Raw genomic sequence first — 21,061 nt, 5'->3', positions numbered from 1 at the left:
AAAGCGGAAGGGGGGAAAGAGATGAACTCAGACCAGCCAGCACACCAAAGCCAAAACACACAATGCAGACATTTCTGCTGTGGTGGGATACACAGGTTAAGCCAAGTCAATGCTCTGCAAGTCTAAGAACTCACACTCCAACAAGCATCTGCCCTCAGCAGACCCGGGCAGAGCAAAGGTTTTCACTCTGGCAAAGCGACCAGTTGAGGGGAAGTGTGAGGTTTTTAATAAGTTGCTCCTACAAAGATTTAATATCATATCTCCTCCTCTGCTGCATTCCCCTCTCACAGCCTACCCCTCCCAGGAGGCTGTGCAGAGTTAAGTCATTTGGCTGCGAGACAAAGGAAGAGGAGGGTAAAGAGCAACTGTGGGAGCAGAAGATGAGAGAGGTGGGAAGGCAAGAAGGAAAAGGAGAGCGCTCTCCCAGGGATGCAAGGGAGCTACTGAGGGCAAAGACGGCAGAGAGATCACACAGGAGAAGCCACTGGCATAAGCAGGTTGTCCTCCCCCAGCTCAGTCACAACACGAGGATGTCTGGAGCAAGTCCCTCTGGAAAACACGGGCACTCAGATTCACCCGTGGCAAAACGGAGGAGCTGCTTGTTTGTGGCTCACCTGGCTCTGTCAGTGGGAGCAAACCCAGGTGTGTGCAGCCCTGACAGACTGCAGGGGGTGTGAATGGCCAGGGGCTGTGTCCAGCTGCTGGCTCAGCCACAGGCAGGGAGAGGTTTCTCACAGCAGCCCCACGGAGCAGGCCAGCACACCTGAGCATCTGCCTGCCCCATTCCCCAGTGGGAGCACAGAGCCAGCAGTGCCCTTGGACCAGGGTATCCGAACCTCTCCTTCCCTAGCTGAAGCTCAAGAGAGATAATTAAAGCAGAACAGTGAGTTTTTGTCCTTCTTCCTCTTCTAAACAAGGAGCGTGAGTTGAGCCTTAGAAATATAAATTTCTTCACCCCAAACACAGAGGACAGGACTGTGTGCTTTAGCACTGCACATACCCTGGATTTTATAGCTCACTTCCTTCTTTGCCTTTGCTCCCTCGCTCTCTCCTTCCATGCTTTTCACTCTCTCTCTCCTTCCATCTTTTCCTCCTTTTCCCCCATCCTTTCTCAGAACCTTTACTTTGTCCTCCACGCTGTTTCCAAACCTGATCCAACATCCCAGCATCAGCTGAGTTCAAGCTAAAGCACTCAAATATACTACTGTGAATTGGATGCAAACTCAAGCCTGGGAATTCTGCATATCCTCCATGTATTTAGCTTGTATAAACAGCAGTAGATATTTCTGTCCCTTCTACACAAGCACACACATGCTCCTGCTGCTCCCAACCCTACAGGCATTCCCCAAAAGCCATCTAAAATTATTGCAAATGCAACACCATGTTATGGCTTCTAAAGATTTTTTTTAAAAATGAGCAAATAAAATAAAACACTAATAAAAATTTAAAATAAAATTAAATTTAAAAATCACAAATTAAAATAAAATAAAATAAAATAAAATAAAATAAAATAAAATAAAATAAAATAAAATAAAATAAAATAAAATAATCAAGCCCTGGTGTACCTCCAGAGAGGAAAGCATCAGATCTCAGCTGGTAAATAAGATGTTACTGTGAAGCTTGTAAAGCCAACGTTATTTCTCCTTTGTAAAGGCTCTACCTGCATAACATGAAGGGGGCTCAGTGACAGACACATTAAAACACCATTAAACTGTGAAATAGAACACAGTGTGAAAATAGATTTAACCTTCACAGCATATTGATCTCTACCCCGCGCCGTGCCTAAGTTCTTGGACAACTGTTTTATAATAGGTTTTACTTATTTTCCTGTTGCTATTCTGACTTCCTCAGAGGAGGGTGTTATTTCTAAAAGCTCCTGACAGCTAAGGGAAAAGTGGGCTTGTTTCTTAGTCATCGCTCAGTGCTCAAGCCTTGCTGCTGCCAGCTGCTCCATAAACAGAAATCAGTTTTGTGCAAGTGAAGGATGGGTCTGGGCAGCAGTGATTGCAGTGGGATGGGAGGAGGAGGAAGGGGAAGCGGAAAGGGAAGAGGAGACGGGCTGTGTGCAAGGACTCTGCTGAACAAAACTCTGCAGGATGCAGGCAACCAGGCTGAACCCAAAATGCCTCCTGGAAAGGACAGTGCCAAGATTTATTTGAGCGTGCAGGGACACGGGCTCTGTTTGTGAAGATAGGTAAAATAATTGTGCACACATCTGCATATTCAGACGGGAAATCCTTCTGATGAATTGGCTGCCACAGATCGCGCTGCTGCCAGCCAGTCCTCAGACTTTCACTGGGAGACAGGGATTTCTCACAGTGATGAGTTATGCCACAGGACCTCTGACCCACCCGTCACCTCCCTCTGACCATTCATCCATCTCCCAGAGCCTTATGCTAAGAGTTCAAACCCTTTCAAATGGCCAGGTATTTTTCTTTTTCACATCAGTTCAACAAATATGTTCCACCCGCCTCTCCACTAGGATTTCCTTTCTGACCACCCCAAAATAAACCCAGCCGGAACACAGGACAGATAATGTCCAGCCACTTCCTGTAGCCCTGAACAAGGGTTGTGTAACATCCATGCACAAACTAGATAAATTTTTGGGGTGTGGAGGGATTATATTTACGGAAATATTTCTGATGCCTTCCCCCCTGTGGTCATCTGGCAAATTCTGGCCTGGCTGGAGATCTCTAAACACATGTGAAAGGGAGGCTGAGCCCATCCATCAGAATTCCCTGACATGCTGCATAGAAATCAAACCTCTGCACTGGCTGCTGGGCATGGCTGAAGCACCCCTGGAGCAGAGTTGGATCTGTGCAGCCAGACCTTGCCAGTAAATTAGCACCATACCAGACACGTTTGCACGCACAGCTCATGGGCAATTTGCAAATTATCTGTGAGGCGACCGTGCAACTGCCACAGAGGTCACCACTCAGCAAGGGTGTCCAGGGCTGACTGCAGAAAAAAGGCATTGACTTCAGCAGGACTGGGATGGTGCTCACTGAATTTAAGGCAAATGCCCCCCTAATAATCTCAGTATACTTCCCCCTCTGGTTAAGTCATCCAGTTTTCCACGGCATCAGGCATTTTGGTGTAGCATGGATGCCAACCATTCCCCAAAAAGTCTGCAGTAAACCAAAATGTATGATAATGTTAAATTTATTTCATATACCTGAACTCTAATAATAAGAGTAAAAAATGGACAAACTCACCTTGCAATCTGGCAATAGGAAGAATTATTTCTCATAAAAATTTCTGAGGCTTTTACAGGAATGTCCTGTTTTGAATTACCTTAATCCAGGTCACACTGTGATGATGGAAATGACTGAACATGTGAGAAAACAGAAAACAATTTTGGAAAGAGATTCCCTGCAAAGAAGCCTAACACTCTGCATGTGCAATACAAAAGTTGCCAAAATCCCACTCCACAGACCCCTTACTTTCTGAGCATGTTCAGACCTTACACCCCTGGGCACTGCCTCTGGTGGGCAGCAGCCCTGCAGAGCTTCATGGGACAAAAAAAATCCCCCAGAACCCCTTCCCTTTGGGGAAGGAGGGAGCTGGCAAGTGGAAAAGGGGTAAGAGTGAATTTTCTGTCGCATGGGGTAAGCCAGGAATAAGTGCTGGAATCATCCAGGCTCTGCTGGCACAAGCAGAACGATGATGCCCTTTCTACTATTAGTGCTCAATGATGCAGGGGAGGACAGAAGAAGCCACTGCTGCAGAATGTGACCTGTGCAGGAGCTCTCTCCTGACTGATTCTATGAAAAGAAGCTCATTCAGAGTTTTCTCAGCAAGCTTTTAACCTACAGATGTTCAGAAGCTGCCAGATCTTCTGTGCTGCCCCATGTCAACCCCAGGCAGATGGGTTTTGGCCGCCTGACAGGAGCATCATCACATCATTCTCTGGGCACAGGCACTTTCTGCTGGTTTGTGATGCACTAAACTCACATAGTTTGGGTCTTAATGGGTCTAAATTAAAGTATTTCCTCTTTCCTGTAGTGGATCTGGGCATGAAGTCTCCTAATCCTAACACTACCAGAATAATACCATGGAAAATTGTGTTACTGTGAGGAATCCTCTTTCAGGGCATCACCATCCTCTCAGCATTAGGGGCACCTAGTTTATCTGCCACTGTTTATCCCTTTCACAGAGTTTTGAAGACCGATCCAAAACCTTTGAGCTCCACTTCAGGTGCAGCTCATGAACAGCACTTTAGTACAGCATTGCAAGTGCAAAACCTCAACTGTTCATTGCTTTTTCATGCAGAGAAGTGGTTATATTTACCTACAGGAACCCTGACACTGCTTCTGTTCCCTTAATCTACTCTTTCCTTGTGCTTTAGAGAGAGGGCAAACACACTCTAACCAGCACAGCAGAAGTTGTTTCCATTTCTGATGATGCTGGATCAGAAGGACAAGCCACTCAGCTGTTTGAATTAAGGGGAGGGGAAAAGAAGACTTTCACTTTCCCTGTGCCTCATCCATTCATGGACATTCCCACACTTTTTATAGAAACTCTGCAGAAACTTCTGTCTCACCTAACACTGTCTTACACAGCCCACGGCTCCTATGGATCACAGGAGGGTGGTACAACCAGTTTGCCCCACAAGCAGGACCAAATGTAAAGACAATGGAAAGGAAAGTGGACAGCTGAGACCAGGAAAGCCTTAATCAAAATAATCCAGGCTGCTTTTTCTGCTCTGTGACCATGGGCAAATGGTCCTTCAGGAAATGGCTCGAGTTTCTCCACTTGCCCTCTGGTCTTCTGATCAAAATACCAAAATCTTCAGGGTAGCGCCTGAAGGTTACTCATTGTGTTTGGATCTCAAAGTTCAATCATTTAATAAACCCATTTAACTGCAATCTCAAGTGCAAAGCCTGAGATGCAAACACCTCATTCAAAAACATATTTTGAAGTAACAGTCACACATGGCTATGGAAAGATGATGATAATTGTGACTGCTTACATCAAATGGCATTGCCCAAATTGGTATCATATCCTACTGAAAAGGGCTGAACAGAAGCATCTGGGCCATCATGGTAGAGTTAAAAACAAGCCCATCGAAAATGGATAAACAATTAAAAATGTATTGAAAGAAAAAAGAAAAAGAGAAATCATTCCTAATTAATTCTAGTGCCCTGTACAACCCCAGACTATTTGTAATCCTACAGGGAACATCTTTATTGATCTGGGGGACGCTGCAGCAGACTTCTGATGCTTATCTCAGCATAAAAATAGGCTCTTGTGATGAGCAGTGATTTAATTACATGACAATCACTGCTAACAATGCATGGCGAATACCAAAAATATGCAGAGCAAGAGTGGCAGTGATAAATGCAAGGGAATGGCATTGACTTTCAGTAAAGTCGTGTATTGCCAGAGCTGGAGGGAGACTTCACCCCCCTCCCAGCCCTTCTACTCAGGTTGTAGCTGCTGTGTGGTTTCAGATACTCACTCTGGAACAAACCGACCATGGGCAGACAGAAGATGGAGGGAGAAAGCAGACAGCCATGATCAAAGCAAAATTTAGCACACAAGTCACTGAATCTAACAGGCTTTTTTTGTCTGTAGGAACATATGCTCTTTCCACTGTGCATCTCCTCTTGAAAATGAGGATGAGAGATATTCTTTACTTTGGGGGGTGGCAGTACTGAGCAAGTGAAAAATACGTGGTTTAGCTTTGTACAGATACAGGCCCATAAAATCAATTGCCCTATCCCCAAACATGAAAACCCACACCTTACTATCCCCTTATATGAAACCCAGACCCACACACCAAAGCAGCACAAAATAAAAAAAAATTAAAAGAAAATAGAAAGCTAAAACCCAAGGTATCATGATAGTGAGAGATCAAAGACCAGTCAAACCCCATGTTCCAAATACAACAGCTAGGATAGAAGTAGCAGTGTTTGCTCAAGAAACAGAAGTAATTTGGTTTGTTTCTTTTCATGTGGTCTCACTGGAAAAAAAATACCCAGGGTAGAAATAAAGAGTAGTGTCACTAAGACACTCCCCCTTATATTCCCTTATTACTTACTGAGTGTGAAATTGAAGTATTCACCAGCATCTCTGAAGGCACTGTAGCATTACTGGTGAGCAGACTCTGCACTGTCCTGAAGGCATTTGGATCCTTTGGGACTGAAGGGGAATTGGGGCTGATCATGCATTTGGAAGTGGCAGGCCCAAGTCCTTAGGTTTTAGCACCTTCAGTTTGTAGAAGACAGCTCAACATTTAATGTTTTATCCCACCCTAAGAGCAACTTACCAAAATGCAGAGATCGACAGCAAAAAAATTCGTTCTTTCATCTGCTGAAAGTCTGATCACAACCAATCCAGCACAGAGGGGAGATCCCCAGCGAAGCAGTCCCTAGGTTCCCTGGGGAAGCATTCCCTAGCACAAGCTCCCTACCCACACCCATCCATCTGTGCCCCAAACCACTGGGGGCCAGGGCCTTCTGCTTCCTTCTTGGACTGAAAGCCACTCTTTAAATGGGCTGGCTGAGCCATCCTAGCAGACAGTGATTAAGAGGCAAGACCTGTTGACCATCTAAGCCTGACCCTGTAAGAGCCAGAAGCAGATGTATGTGCCCAGTCCATGAGACTGCCCTACCTACCTACTGCAAGAAGTTCTCAGGAGTTTAGATGGCTGGTTGCACCAGGACATCAGCACAAATTTTACACCAGCAAGTCTTCCAGCTCTTATTTCTTCCCCAGCAAGAGGCACACCACCATGCTCAGCCAAGAGGGAATTTGCAGGTGTTCAATCCAACACGCAGGAACCGACTGGCAATGTTCATTCACGTAAAATTTAACAAGAATCACCAGCCCTCAGGTTAAAGCCACGCTGAGAACTTGAACTCGTGCCTGCCCAGGTGCTGGTGCTGTTGCAAACACTGAGACCTGGATGCCATCTCCTGCTTCCCCGTGCTAAGTTTCATGATTTATGTCAGATGAGCACATCTTTCATGCAAAACAAAATGACCCTCTAAATTCTCTTGAAATGTTGTGTTGTTCTCAGTCAAAGCATCACAGAGAAAAGTAGATTGAAAATGCTATAATGTCAAGAGACTTTTCTTTTTTCACTCCAACAATATTTCTAAATGCTGGTGAATAATTACATTAATCATAAATATATCTTTTGCTTACATTTACCTTGAATTACTCAGTTACTGCTGAGGGTCTTCCCCTCTGATAAATTATCAGGCAGATAGTTTGTCCCAAAATTATATTTCACCTGGCTTAATTTACCCAAATTTGAGAATGATTAAAGCACTCTACCTGCAACAAAGCCACAATAATTTGTAGTATCTCAGCTTCCTTCTGAGCTGGTAACTCTTAGGATGCAGAGGAGCAGATATTCTTATCAAGCCTCTGTGAGATTTACAGGGATAGATGCACCAAGGCCCTGACACACGGAACTTTACAGATAAAACAACACACAATAATAAAGTCAGAACAGGATTCACTACTAACACATGCCATAGCCTCTAAAGCCAAAGCTACCATTTCCAAAACAGTCTATCAGCTTAGTTAAAGCATGGAAAATCTAAAGGTTAAGGTTTGGTTAGAATGTATTTTGTCAGTTTTTCAACAAAAGTATCAGAGAAGCCAAACTCCTTCCTGGTGTGAACCTCTTGGTCTGATGGGAAAATAACTCCAGTTCCACTTGTGGTAACGCCTGCAGAATCAGGCCCTCCAAATTAAAAATATAAATAAAACAGAGCACAGGAAATTAAATGGCAAGCCTCCGTTTTCTAGTGGGACAGCCCAGCTCAGGGAGTTGTTGTACTCTTACCCCAGGCAGGGAATTAGCAGCAGGCAGTTTAATTTCTAGGGGAGAACCATGCACAGGGATGCTGGTGTGCTGGGCAGGGCTCTCCAGTGGGACCCCTGGGCAGCAGGACAAAGCCTGGGCTCTCCTCTGCTTGGCGGGTGGCTCAGGAGGTGACTGAGGGGGAAGCAGAGCTGTGGCTGAAGGTTAAAATTGGAGATTTTCAAGCAGAGAAGAAGGAAAGGTGTGTGGCATTTCCAGCTGTGTTTTACTCAGTTATTTGCTTGCTTCCCACAAGGTGTGTTTCAGTGATTGACTTTTACTAACAATGATCCACAGGGAAGCCAAGTTCTCAGTCCTATTCATGAATATTCAAAAAAACCCAAAGCTTCAGCAGCACCTTATGTTTGGGCAAATGTAAATATTGCATTTGCACATACATGTCAGACCCAGTTATCTACACAGCTTACAGTCACTGGACATGCTTAACGTTCCCATATCTCCATAATTCTACAATCCAAAAGACCCAAAGTTATGCTGGAACTTCTGAATGGCTTCTGGTCATAGAGACTTTAGACTGCAAATGCCCTGAAACAAGTACCTTGAAGTAAAAATGTAATTTTTTTATTTCTGTGCTATACATTAAATAGATTAAAAATGTAAAACCTGATAATTTGCAAGGGGAGATGGACACAGAGAGACAGTCTTGCTTTAAGAATCTCATGACAAATCTGAATATAGAGTTTGATAAGTGGACTGTGCAACAAGAATATATAACCCTCCTTTCCTAGAAGAAGAGACTAGGAAATCCCACTAAAGATTTGTAGGCAGGTGAGATGAGGCTTTACCTCAGGAGATGCACTTACACTCCTTACTCCAAGCAAACTCCAGAGTCAATGGTTACACTGCACCACCAAGGGATGTTCTTGCACACCTAGTCAGATACTAAATATTACAGCACAGCATTTTGCAAAGAATGTGAAACATATCTCCTAATCCAGACAAATTAAAAGCATCAGCTTAACCTCAAATGTTTATTGCATTTCAAACAGCATTTATCAAAACAAAGAGCTCATCACAACATATTTAAGTACTGGACCATCCAAATCCCTTCATTTGGTATGTCTCCAGCAAAACAATTAATACAAATTATTCTGAAACCCAACATATCTACACAAAAAAAAAAAAAAAAAAAAAAAAGAAAATAAGAAAAAGAAAAATATATCACCCTGTCTCCTGAACAGAAATTAGTTCCACGTGGAAAAACCTACAGAAACCCCCCCCAAACTACTAAAGTATCAATCTGAATTTCTGAATAAATAAACATTTTTCCTGCAGTTGAATGTTTTCACTCAAATCAGCGATCAGATCCCACACGCCTGCTTAAATATGCCTGACTTTGGTCCTTACAAAATGACAAGATTACAGTATGATAAACCAGATGATAGTTTGAAGCGAGACAATGAGGCATTGTTTACAGAGAAGATTGAGAAACTGGTTTAACAAAAGGGTTCCGTGGACATCTATTGTATGTACAAGAAGGAGATTTACTGGAGATTTTGTAATTTCTACAAGGCTCTTTCCAACCAGCTTCATTAAGTTGAAGTAAATCAAATCATGCAGAGATCTGGCTCAGCCAGAGAGACATGCCGGGAAAGATACAAAATGAAGAAGAACAGACGCGAGATGATAAGCTTTAGAATCTTTGGCATTTTTCATAAACATTTTCAAGGTTTTTAAATCTGTATATTCACCCATTTTCCCCCGCACACTCGCCTATAAATACATTATACATGTACTCTTTATACACAACTCTGTATATGCATGGGTACACAAGCACACGTGCAAACAAAGAGGCATTTTTGTGGCTTTTTAAACCAGGATAATCTTTCCTCAATCCTTCCATTTGCAGCTACACACAGCTTTGCATAAGCAAAATACATTCTTTAGCCAATCAAGTATATGAAAATGTGCCTGTCCTTATTCAAAGGCACAGTGGGACTTCAAAAAATAAACTTATGAAAAACTACTGAATCTGGCTAATAAACCCAGTGGACGATAGTCTGCTGTCAGTTTTCCTTCTTCAAATTCCTAGAACAACCCCCCAAGATTGTGCTATGGAACCACACACAACTCCATCTGGATCACAAATCTGTAAGCAAAGTTTTAACTATTCTACCTTTCATTAGGATGACTTTCAAAGCCTTTTTTTTTTCTTTTTATTCTTTTTTTTTTTTTTTTAAAGAATCCTATCTCTCACTTTCTGCATTTCTTTGTACTGTCAACTACCCCAGGGAATGCTGGTGGTAATTCCTGCCTGGGAATCCTAAGCAACAAATCCAGCTCTCGTGCTGCCAATGACTTGTGGTGACAAATCACTCCCAAAATGTCCCACAGCACCTAAAGGACCGAGGGCTGCAGTATCAATAAAATCAAGCAGGTTTTACACATGATTCTGTGTTTTAGTTTCCCCATTCAAACAACCTGCCTAATGCTGGCTTTCTGAAATACATAAAGCAAATGCACATTTGCTAAAAGACTGGTAAGCAAGCAATAAATCACATTCTCCACAGAACACAAAATGGGGTCCGTTCTTCTGTCTTTCCACTGCTGTTTCCACTTGACTTCACTTTTGGGTCCTCTCCTTGTGAACCACCAGGAAAGACTGCAAGAAGACATCAGTAGTGGGCCAAAGCCTGCACACTATTGCACAACCACTTCTTTGGGCATGTGCTCTCTTTTTGCACAAGCACTTGTTTCTTTAAGGCTACAAAGTGTTCTTTTCCTCTTGGATCTGTAGTGTTGACCCCTCTGGATTTAGACAGGAAAACAACAGCTCTGCTGAAAATATCTGATGAGATGGAATTATAAAAGGCAAGCCAACAGAGTCTTTTCAGGTCACTGAGTTAGCCTTTTCTCTTAATCCTTTCATGGCATAAGGTTTTCACGCATCCATTGCCAGCAATGGATCTCAGATGATTCCAGTATATAAAGAGTTAACCACAGGCTGGGCTTAAAAAAAAAAAAAAAAAAAAAAGGAAAAAGGAAAACCCACAAGTGCTGGATGAAATATTGAGATACTGTTGGAGCTCCTAGCTCTTTCTGCTAATTATGATAAAAAACTTTTTAAAATGTACACTGCTTGAACAGAAGATGGGTATCAAAGACTCGTTAATTCAGAGCTTAAACCTTTCTAGGCACAGTGATTTAACTCAGAGAAGAATAGCTTTCATATCTTAATGTAAATCTGTTGGATATGTTAAAAACTGGTTCAGAGCATCTCCTCACATCAGCTCAGCTGATCTGCTACACTAAGCAGAATTATCTCTTCCTACATAACACAGGGAGTGCTGCCACATCCAGCCTTGTATCTGCAATCAAAGGGGGAATAAAAAAAGAAAAATAAAAGGTGCAGTTGCACCATCCTCTCCCATTCTCCTCCCCATCCCACAAAAAAATTCACGTTTCACCTTGCTCTTTTTTGGGATTCCGTGCCAAAAAAGACAACCCAGAAAAGAAACCCAAGATAGGTGTTTATCAAAAACCACATCTTCCAAGAAAGAGAAAGTCCGTGGCAGTGAGTCTAGTGTTGTTCTGAAGCAAGAAGGAGGGGAGGGGTGCAGTGTGTGCACGTGTGTGCAGGGAGGGAGGTGCTGCATTCCCAAACCCTGCTGCATCCTAGAGCGCGCTCCGCTTCTTCCTGATGGGGCTGGAGCTGCTGGATGGTTTCAATTCAGCCTGCTGCACCTGTAAAAACAAACAGGCATGACGTTTGCACTTAGGTAACTCTAGCTCACTGCAGCGTGTGTTAATGGCTCCCCCAGGACAAACCCAGGGAAACTAAGGAAGGTTCAAAAGTAATGAATCATTTTCTAAACACAGGAACATGGGGGATTAATTGCAGGAAGGATTTGAGAAGTCATGCATCATTTCTTGAAACAAAAATATTAAAAGCAGATTTTTCTAATGAAATACATGGGGTTCTACCTGATTTCAGCAATCTTTTTGGGTTTGTTTTGGTTTGGGAGTTGTTTTTCTTATCTTTCTGGCATTAACCTATTAGTTTAATAAACTTCTCTCAGGAGTCTCAGATCAAGTGGATCCCAATAGACAGTAAGATGACAGTTGTCAAAATCATACACAGACCCTGGGATGCTGAAATACTTATTAATTTCAAAAAAGGAAAGTATTCTCCCAAATAGAACCTGGGCAAAGCTACCTCCACCTTTCAAAACAAATTCATACACAATATAACGATTAAAACATGTGTGGTAGTACTGTCAAGGATGGTGTAATCTCCAAATTGTCTGTTGCGCGAGACAGAAGTATTCCCACTGAAACCATGGGGAAAATTTGGCTGAAAATGCCATCTTTTGCACTCCTCCTCTGTCTTTTGTCCAAGACATGTGGTTGTAAATGGGTACTGTACAGAGAGGAGTAATTTCTAACTCACTGCAGCACCCCAGTGAAATGCTGATGCATTGATAGCAGGTAAAACAAAGCAGGCAGAAGGGCTTTGGAGCTTCCATGGATGACTGGTCCCTAAAGTGTGTGGCTGTCACTATTTTCAGCACAAGTGGGAAACTCCGAGGTTTGTCCCATCTAAGGAACTTTTATCATTCCTCCCATAGAAAATGGTGATCATTTTCCTTGGAGAGCTCAAAGGATCCCAATATGATAGAAACCACTCAAGGAAATGTTGTAAGTGTAAATGTTAAATAAAGCATAAATAGAAAAGCAGCTTATCTTTAAACATAAACATTTAAAGGGCATATGCAAACCATCACTGCAAATCCAGTGGCCTCTACAAGAACAATGACAACAAATAAAAATACACTGAAGCATAATGGCTCTATGATTGTTCCTGCTTAGTGTTTTTCCTCCCACCAGTCCACAGTGAGATTTCCTTCCAGTTATTAGTGCTGCCACCAACCAGTCTGGTGGCCTCTTGAGATAAAGAAGCTTTTTCCAACCCTGCTTTGACCAGATGCCTCAAAACTGCACATGAGCAATTCAGTTTCTGTCTCCAACAGAATAAAGTCATTATGGGCAAGACTGTGATCCCCTTCTTCCCAGTGAGCAGCACCTCACAGGGAAAGTGCCACAGAGAAAGGTACAATGTCAGAGGGATCCTGGGCATCAGGATCAGGGCCTGGGGATGCAGATTCCAGTTAGTGAAAACAAAAGAAAGAATCCTTTATATTGTGTGGCTTCATTACCCAGCAAGACTATTTTCCCTCCTCCAAGAGAAATAAACAGATCTTGACATTCGAAAGGATTTATTGTTCAAATAATTTCCAGGAAGATAGGCGAGATTGCTGAAGACAATGTTGTTGTTTCAAAGAAATGGGAGAAGAGACAAGACTTGACTGAAACTGAGGGAGGATAGATTCTGGTTAGATTAAAACTTATAATTCCATAATGGTAGAAGATTGATCTGATCAACTGTAGAGTATTTTAAACACATGTCAGGGTTTTCTTTAAAGAAAAAGATGAGCAGGGCATTGTCCAAAGGAGGCCTGGAGCTCAAGCACAATGTCACAGAAATAATTCCCCCCATTCCTCCCCCTGCCTTGAGAAAGAGGAGAATTCAGCAAATCCTTTTGGATGGTTATCTCTATCAAAGAGACTATTTTCCTCCTCCCTCTGTACAAATACCGGAGCAGAAAGGTGACGAAAACCATAGCTCAGTAACCACGCTCAGTGATTTTCCAGATCATTTTTAAGTAGGTCTTTTCAGGATAATTTTTCCGCAATCATTTTATCCTTCTGACAAAGGATTTTGGCTCCCCTCTCTTCTAACACTCTCTCCCCCTCCCTTTGTGGATTTTCCCCAGATTCCTTATCTCCCTTATTCAAAAGTCTTTGGCATTGTATTCCCAAACGGAGCACCCAGCCGCTCTCAGTGTCACTCCTTGCCTCTGTTGGCTGTGGCCATTCATTACTTACCTTTTGAACATCAGATGGTACCCTGGAGAGGAAATCTAGTAGCTCATTATTGTCGATGGCATAGGGATTTCTAAGCTTCTTAGTAAATTTATTTATGCCTAGGATAAAAAAAAAAAAAAATTAAAGGCAAACAAAATAATACGAGCCTTTTCTACTCCCTCCGTCTAAATTTGTTCAGGCAAGGTGAGAAAGGGAAAGGAAATTCACAAGTAAAAATTAGTGTGAAAACAGTGCCTCAGACTTAAAGCCACACACATGCTCCCTGTCACATGGAATCACTCACAAGTGCTTCCTGGAGGAAGTAGAGGACATTATTGATAAAGGTATTTCTCTACTTTCGGGATCATGTGCTGCCAACAATGTGGTGAAAAGCAATTGCAGCATGAATTCATTCTGGGGGATACTATAGGGAGAATACACACACTGAAAACCAAGTGTGCTGTTAAATCTGCTACCCTACATGACCAGCTGGAAGGCTCTGAAAATAACTGGGAAAAATTTTCCTTCCATCTCTTCAGAAAATAAAAGCTTCCCTTCCCCATCCCTCATGGCTCATCCCCTTTTTGCAGAGCCACATTGGCCAAACTGCTCATATTATGATGCTGTGGGACAATGTAAAACTTTAGCACAAGGTTTACTTTAGTTTGATCTTTGTGTGAATAATCAGGCTCATTATGGACAGCAGTCCATCACCATGGACTTAGTAAAGCTGCAGTCGGCAGAGGTGGTCCCTAGTCTGGACAGAATATCCATGAGAGTGAAATGTTCATATTATTATGAAGTTCTTAAGGTCTTCTCTTGCCTCCCTTAAGGTCCTACAGGTGAAGAAAATCAGCTAACCCATTTTAAAGAATAGTAAAAAAATTCAAATGTTGGTTGCCTCTGAGGATCATAATACAGCATTCAATTCCATCATGCCCCTGTCCAAAATCTCATAGTGGTTTCCCTGAAAGTGATTTCAAACGTGATGGCTGCTCCAGCCTTCTCCTCTCCCTGAAATGTACCTGCTTCACATCTGAGATTCAGCTTTTAAGCCATATACTTGTAGCAAAATGACAACACAATTTTCTGTGTACCTGATTTTTAAAAAACAGAAAATACCATAAGGTCTTTTGAGGCCTTGCCACAGGGTAGTTGTTTAACATGTATCATATTTGAAGGCCCTGTCACTCTAGATGATGTTGAACGGATGTATAGTTTTCATGTACTCACCATGTCTTCCATACAAGAACAACAATATTTTGTTACTGAACTTTTTACTCCCAGCAATTTCTCCCCTTTCTTTTTGCCCTTTCTTTTGTTTGATTTAATCCTTTATTTCTTTGTTGCTGTTGCCCAAGAACGGCTACCTTCTCATTCCCTCCCTTTTCTACATCCAAGACAGCAGCTGATGGCTCAGCCCCAGGGGTCACAGGGGGTCCCTACAACTCAGAGCCACATCAGCTTCTGCAGGTCACTGAGGATTTACCTGCACTATGCTCTTCACACCTTTCTACTTCAAGGCTGAGATAAAAGTTAGCACCCTAAATAAAACAGGAGGTCATTTGGACATGTAGAAAGTCTTCAGCACCTGGAATCATAGAATGGTTTGGAGGGAGTCTTAAAAACCATCTCAATCCAGCCCCCCTGCCACAGGCAGGACACCTTCCACTAGACCAGGTTGTTCCAAGCCCTGTCCAACCAGGCCTTGGATGCTTCCAGGGATGGGGCTGCCACAGCTTCTCTGTGCACCCTGTGCCAGAGCCTCACCACCCTCACAAGAAAGAATTTCTTCCTGATATCTAATCTAAACCTGCCCTCTTGCTGTTTAAAGCCATTCCTCTTAGTCCTATGCCCTTGAGTGCCATTTCCTCCTGTGAAAGATGACCTCACATTTCTTCATAATGCCACCAGGAAATTTTACTTTTTAAAAGCTCCTCTTTTGGTTCATTATGTATCTTCATACAAATACTTTCTGACCCATGACAAAAGGATATGCTCAGTGTTTCCCACTGGGCACAGCCTGTCCTGACTCCCAGGATACTCAGACCCAAAAGGCTCCAAATCTACATGGGCCAGCTCTGCAAACACATCTTGTCCACTTCCTACCATTTCCCAGCTGGAGGGCTCCAGCACCAGGAAGCTAATTACTTTCCTGCAGAAGAATAATAACACTGAAAGTAGCTTATCTAGGCTAATGCTCTTCTTGTGGTGCTGTTGGAAACTTATAAAGAACCCTATGAAAAGCAAATTATCAGATAACCCAGGGGGGAGAAATGGTAATTTTAAGAAGTTCATAACATCTTTATTCACCTCTAAGCAACAGCACTTGTTTGTCTGTGTAACAGGTTGCTTAAAGCTTGTTTGATTTCACTCTGTAGACATATTTTGTATTTATCTCATACAAATGAGACACAGTGGAGTACTTACCCCAGATTAAAACAATGTACCTCAGTGGTATAAAATACAAAACAACTGTTGCTGCTGCCAGGACCAAGCAAGCCAGGACAGAGAGGAAAGGCACCGTCCAGTTGAATGTGCTGTAAGGAAAAAACACAACCCCTCTCAACATTTCAGTTCTTGGACACTGTCTGTGCTCTGCTACCCAATAATAATTTAATGACTCCTTTGCAGTCCTTGGTGCAGTCAGATATGCTGTAAATTGCAGGCCCTTTGGAAGGTGGATAAGTAGATTCCTACACCTGGATGCTAGAATGGATTAAGGAAGGTATCTGAGAGGCAGATACCATGATAAGGAAAGAGAAGAGGAGCCCTGGGGAGCTCAGTGAAGTTGTCAGGCATGTAGGAGAGCTGTTTTTGTTTCTTCTTTGTGTGGCACTTGTTACACATCTCTGCTGGCCACTCAGCTCTCCATTATTCATGAGCAGATTATCTGATCTGGAAACAGGGCTGAGCCAGCTCCACTGGGTCACAGTGGAGGTGACACGAGGTGTGTGTCCAGTGCACGACCCAGGTGTGGCAGGTAGCCAGAGTCAACCCCAGCAAATACCTTGCACTGGATTAATTAGAATGCCAAACTGTGAAAGAGCAGCTTGAGTCATTTCTCAACATTAGGGCCATAATACTCTATATAAATGTCTACATATATATACATTTTGTCCTATATCTTTACATTTCCAGCAATTCTTTAATACAGGATGCTGGCTTGGATAAGCTGTAATAAGCCAGCAACAGCCCAAGCTTCTGCATTCCAAAAATCCACATCAGATTTTTCCCAAGAGGAGCACTCTTGAAAGGCTCAGTTACTACAGTATTTCAGACTTTGGCCACATTGTAGTGAAAAACAGGGTTTTATTTCACTCAGACCTCTCATCTGCAAGTCAATGATGGACTGAAGGTGAGAAGCCACTGCTAACACATCTTTGAAATTACTTTGTCCCCCTGTGCCGTTGTAAGACATAACCCCATGCCCTGCACCAAATGTTGAGATACCTGGACTACAAGGATGACTGTTAGTCCACAGGTGGATTTATGGATCTGGGCATCTCTGTTTCACACAATCTGCCTGCTAACTTCATCATATCACAATGATGGGGAGTAGGAAGAAGAGAGAATAAATCTGGACCATTTATCAGGCTATAAAATAAGACAAACTTCCCTTGACAGATAAAATTAATAGGACGCTTCAAGAATTACATTTAAGCTTCAATAGACGTATTAAATATTAAGTAAAAATAGGTGGGAGAGGACTCATCATTATCAATCAATGTAGCTTAAGTTAAAGCAAAAAAAAAATAAAAAAAAGCAAAACAGCTCAATTGAGTTAAACTATGAAAACTCCCTATGATTGTGTAACTGGAGTGACAGACGGAAACTGTAGCACAATTCAGTCTGTCACTTACAAAAAAAACTTTGATAGCAATTTTTTAATGGCACATCACTGCCGAGCTACAACAGAATCCTTCTGAAATTGCATCGGGCGTCCACATTAATACCCAACGTGTTCTTTAAGACCATTGTTAGCAAAATGAATACAAGAATTAATAGTGTTTAAGTGCTTTGAGTCTTCCTGCCATGCAGCTGGGCAGAACAGTGCCCTGTTCATAGACTGGAATACATCTTTGGGCCACTTCCACCCCAGCTGGGGTGTCCGGCGTGGCACCACGGCACATGTGGTTGCTGTATTTTTAGCTTGAACCCAGCTCCTCATTAAAGTGAGGCTCGGTCACAAACCATCACTTTGTGTTCAAAACAGACAACAATATGGATCAATTAAGCTCCAATAAAGACTGAGTTATAAAAGGTTTGTGTGTGTATTTGTCTGTGGGATTTTTTTTTTTTTTTTTAAGGCTTTTCACCTCCCTCTTTTGTAGGGTCAGGAATACCCTCTGCGTCTCCCCCTCTGCCATGAGACCCTGAAAACCCCCTTTGGGCTTCCTCGTGCCACCAGCAGGAAGCAGACAGCTCAAAATGGCAAAGACAGAAGAAGATCAATGTCCTGGCCAGGGACACAAGTGACTGGTGACCCCAACAGCCAGGTCAGGATGGGGAGGGCGTGGGAAAGGCAACACTGACCATCAGTACCCACTTTCTGTGATGGGACTGAGAAGAAATGCCTGATGCTTCTGTGACCACATCTTCAAGCAGTATCTGTGGCATCCATGACTCCCCACCCCATCACAAACAAGCAAGGCCAGAAATTCAGGCAAACATGAAAGCTACATCAGAAAGGAACACTGCTTCTCCTCTTCTCTGTGCTCTGCAAAGGTGTTTTGGAATAAAAGACTGTAAGAGAAGAAACAGTGGTGGGACTGGCCAGTTTATCCTGCTGCACCTTGCAGCCATTTTTGGAGCAAGACAATTACTCCACCTTGATCCTCCTGGTTTCTGCTTCAGTTCAAATCATGGTCAAGCAAGAAAAGATTATTACTTACTTTTTAATCCTCTCTCCAAACGATGCTATTTCTTCCAGGATGCTTTGAACAGCTATGATGATCTCTTGGACCATGTGGATTCTCTCAATCAGCCCCTTTTTCTCAGATTCCTAATCAAAAGAAACCAGAAAACCAAAACTTTTAATAATTTGCTAGGGTGTTTACAGACACGTGGTGAAATTAAGATTTCCAGCACTGCTGATCCATCCATCACCTCAAGTATTTCACTGAAGGAAGGACAGAAAGAACACCCTTGGTTTATCACACAAAACCAACATTATTTGTACAGATCCCTGTATTTTCTTTATTTTCCTCAACACATGGGCAGAGGTTTCTTCATCTTCTAACACAACCTGGCTGCAGGATCTCAACCAGGATTTCACACAATTGGATGCCAAAGCACAAGAGGTGCTGAGCACCTCTGAGCACCTCTGGTGTGGAGTGCTGGCTGCTCAGTGCTCCTCAAGAACAAAAATATTCTTGTGCAGAACTTCTAAGTATCACTTTTCTGAGCTTTGTAGGCCCCCCACAGCCACGCTGGTTTGTGTATATAAATTAGCAGCAAGATAGTGAATGCAATATTTTTTGAGCATTCTGTATACAGAGACTTATTCTTTTGCTGGGGAAAAAAAAAAAAGGATCAAAGGAAAAAATGTCCTTTTCCCTTTGCAGCGGCCATCTCAACTTTATTTCTTACTGCTTATTTTAGGCAACAACATTACAGGACATTACTACACATGTGCAGAAATAAAAAGGAAGCACAGAATGAATTAAAAATCAAAATTACTTAAATCAGGCTTGAAAACCAGTATACAATTATCAGCATTCAGCATTTCTTTGCCAGCAATCTAACACACATACAGGCATGCAAATTGGCGTGGTTGCAGATATTCTAGCAAGAAATCAGCAAAACATTCACTTATTACAAAATGCAGAGCCCTGGACACTGATTTTACATCACATTTAGACACTTAAAAATCAGTCCAATTTAGAAATATAAAAAAAAAAAAAAGAAACAACTAAAAAGAACCAACAAAACATTTTAAGCTGTGTTTTAACCAATCTGCTCCCAGAGAGGGGAGATGATGGTAAAGAGCATTTTGTATCCCTGTTCTCCATGGCCCACACCAGCCAAGGAAGAGGAAAGGGTGGGTGGGAATGAGAAAGGGCCAGAGACTTTTGCATCAACACTGCTGCAATTCTGCCTCTGTGGTGTCACCCACATTCCTCCTCCACACAGGACAGGGTCAGACGCTATTTAAAGTCACACAGGGCCACAGAGATGAGGGCTCTTGCTCCAGCATTTTGGCATTACCACGCTGGGAGAGGGTCTATATGGGGCTGAGAGAGGGCACCACTCTGCAGAGGATGCTGGAATAACCTGTGACCCATCCTTGGATGCTGAGAGGCAAGCATGGGAATGCAGCCCTTATACCACTTTGAATTACTTACTGCCCATTTCTCTTCCCAGCAATTTTTGAGTTTAAAAAGCCAGCCAAAACCACCACGGAGTTATCAAGCTCCAGACATCTGAATATTTGCCTTTAGGTTGCAAGTCAGTGCACAATGAATAGAAGCAGCATTTTAAATAATCACACATTTGGGTGTGAAAATGAGTATTTTTACATTAATAAAACAACCAACAAAAATGAAACCCTTGGGGTGTGAAATAACCCCAGAACAAAATAAATAAATAAATAGTCAGTTTATGTGAAAATAGCACCAAAAAGTCATTTTCACACAGCTCCAGTTATAATCTTGTTAGGCTCAAATGTAAATGACACATTGAAATTATATTTAACTATTTCCTCACTGGAATGGTACAACTGTTCTTTGGCCATAGCTGGCTTTTTTCCCACCAAACTTGGAAGCAGAAGCTGAGGAGCAGCTCATGGAAAACCAGACAGTGGGAATTTCATTCTGTCCAAATTCAGGCAGAGGAGTAAAGAAACCACTTAAATGAAGTGATATTGCAGGGCAAGCCTACTCTTGCTGTCCCGAGCTGCAAGGCAGATCATCTGCCAGCTCTGCCTGCATCATGCTGACTTCATTTACACGTCCTTGATGGAGCTCAGAGATGTGGTGATAACACAGTTTAACCAACACAACACAACACAACTCCTGCTGCAGCCACGAAGCAGAGCCAGAAAATAAACCAGAAACTGCCAGTCCCTAAGCTATGACAACTGCATGCCCATGCTCACCTGGCTGCATGCAAAAATCACCCCTGGACAACAGTGCTTTCAATTTCTGATGCAAAATATGGCCAAGCAATGTAAAGGCAGAGACAAACTGGGATTAGAAAACCTTGTAAATAAAATCAGTTATTCAAGAGAAAAATAGGCTGCAACTGTGTGTGTAGGCACGATGGGCATAATTGTTTGAAAATCCTGGGAATTTGTCAACGTCATTTCTTTGCTATTGTTGTTTGGTTCTGGAAACCTGCAGTCTAAACACATGG

At 42.5% G+C, this 21,061-nt stretch overlaps 1 protein-coding gene across 4 annotated transcripts in view; it reads right to left on the bottom strand.

Annotated features, from left to right (window-relative positions):
* Window positions 1–10,018: 10,018 nt before the first annotated feature.
* The window catches only part of MCTP2 (multiple C2 and transmembrane domain containing 2), a 123,381-nt gene continuing 112,338 nt past the window's right edge, over window positions 10,019–21,061 (bottom strand). For all 4 annotated transcript variants that reach the window (XM_038146811.1, XM_038146810.1, XM_038146812.1 and 1 more), the window contains 4 exons: window positions 18,601–18,710; window positions 16,136–16,245; window positions 13,727–13,824; window positions 10,019–11,524 (listed from right to left, as the gene is read on the bottom strand). In XM_038146811.1, coding sequence (XP_038002739.1) covers window positions 11,456–11,524; window positions 13,727–13,824; window positions 16,136–16,245; window positions 18,601–18,710 — 387 coding nt within the window. In that variant the 3' untranslated portion in view covers window positions 10,019–11,455. The remainder of the gene's footprint in view (window positions 11,525–13,726; window positions 13,825–16,135; window positions 16,246–18,600; window positions 18,711–21,061) is intronic.

The sequence above is a fragment of the Motacilla alba genome, chromosome 10 (assembly GCF_015832195.1).
Source record: "Motacilla alba alba isolate MOTALB_02 chromosome 10, Motacilla_alba_V1.0_pri, whole genome shotgun sequence".
NCBI lineage: Eukaryota > Metazoa > Chordata > Aves > Passeriformes > Motacillidae > Motacilla > Motacilla alba.
This window is presented reverse-complemented; position numbering and strand designations above follow the sequence as displayed.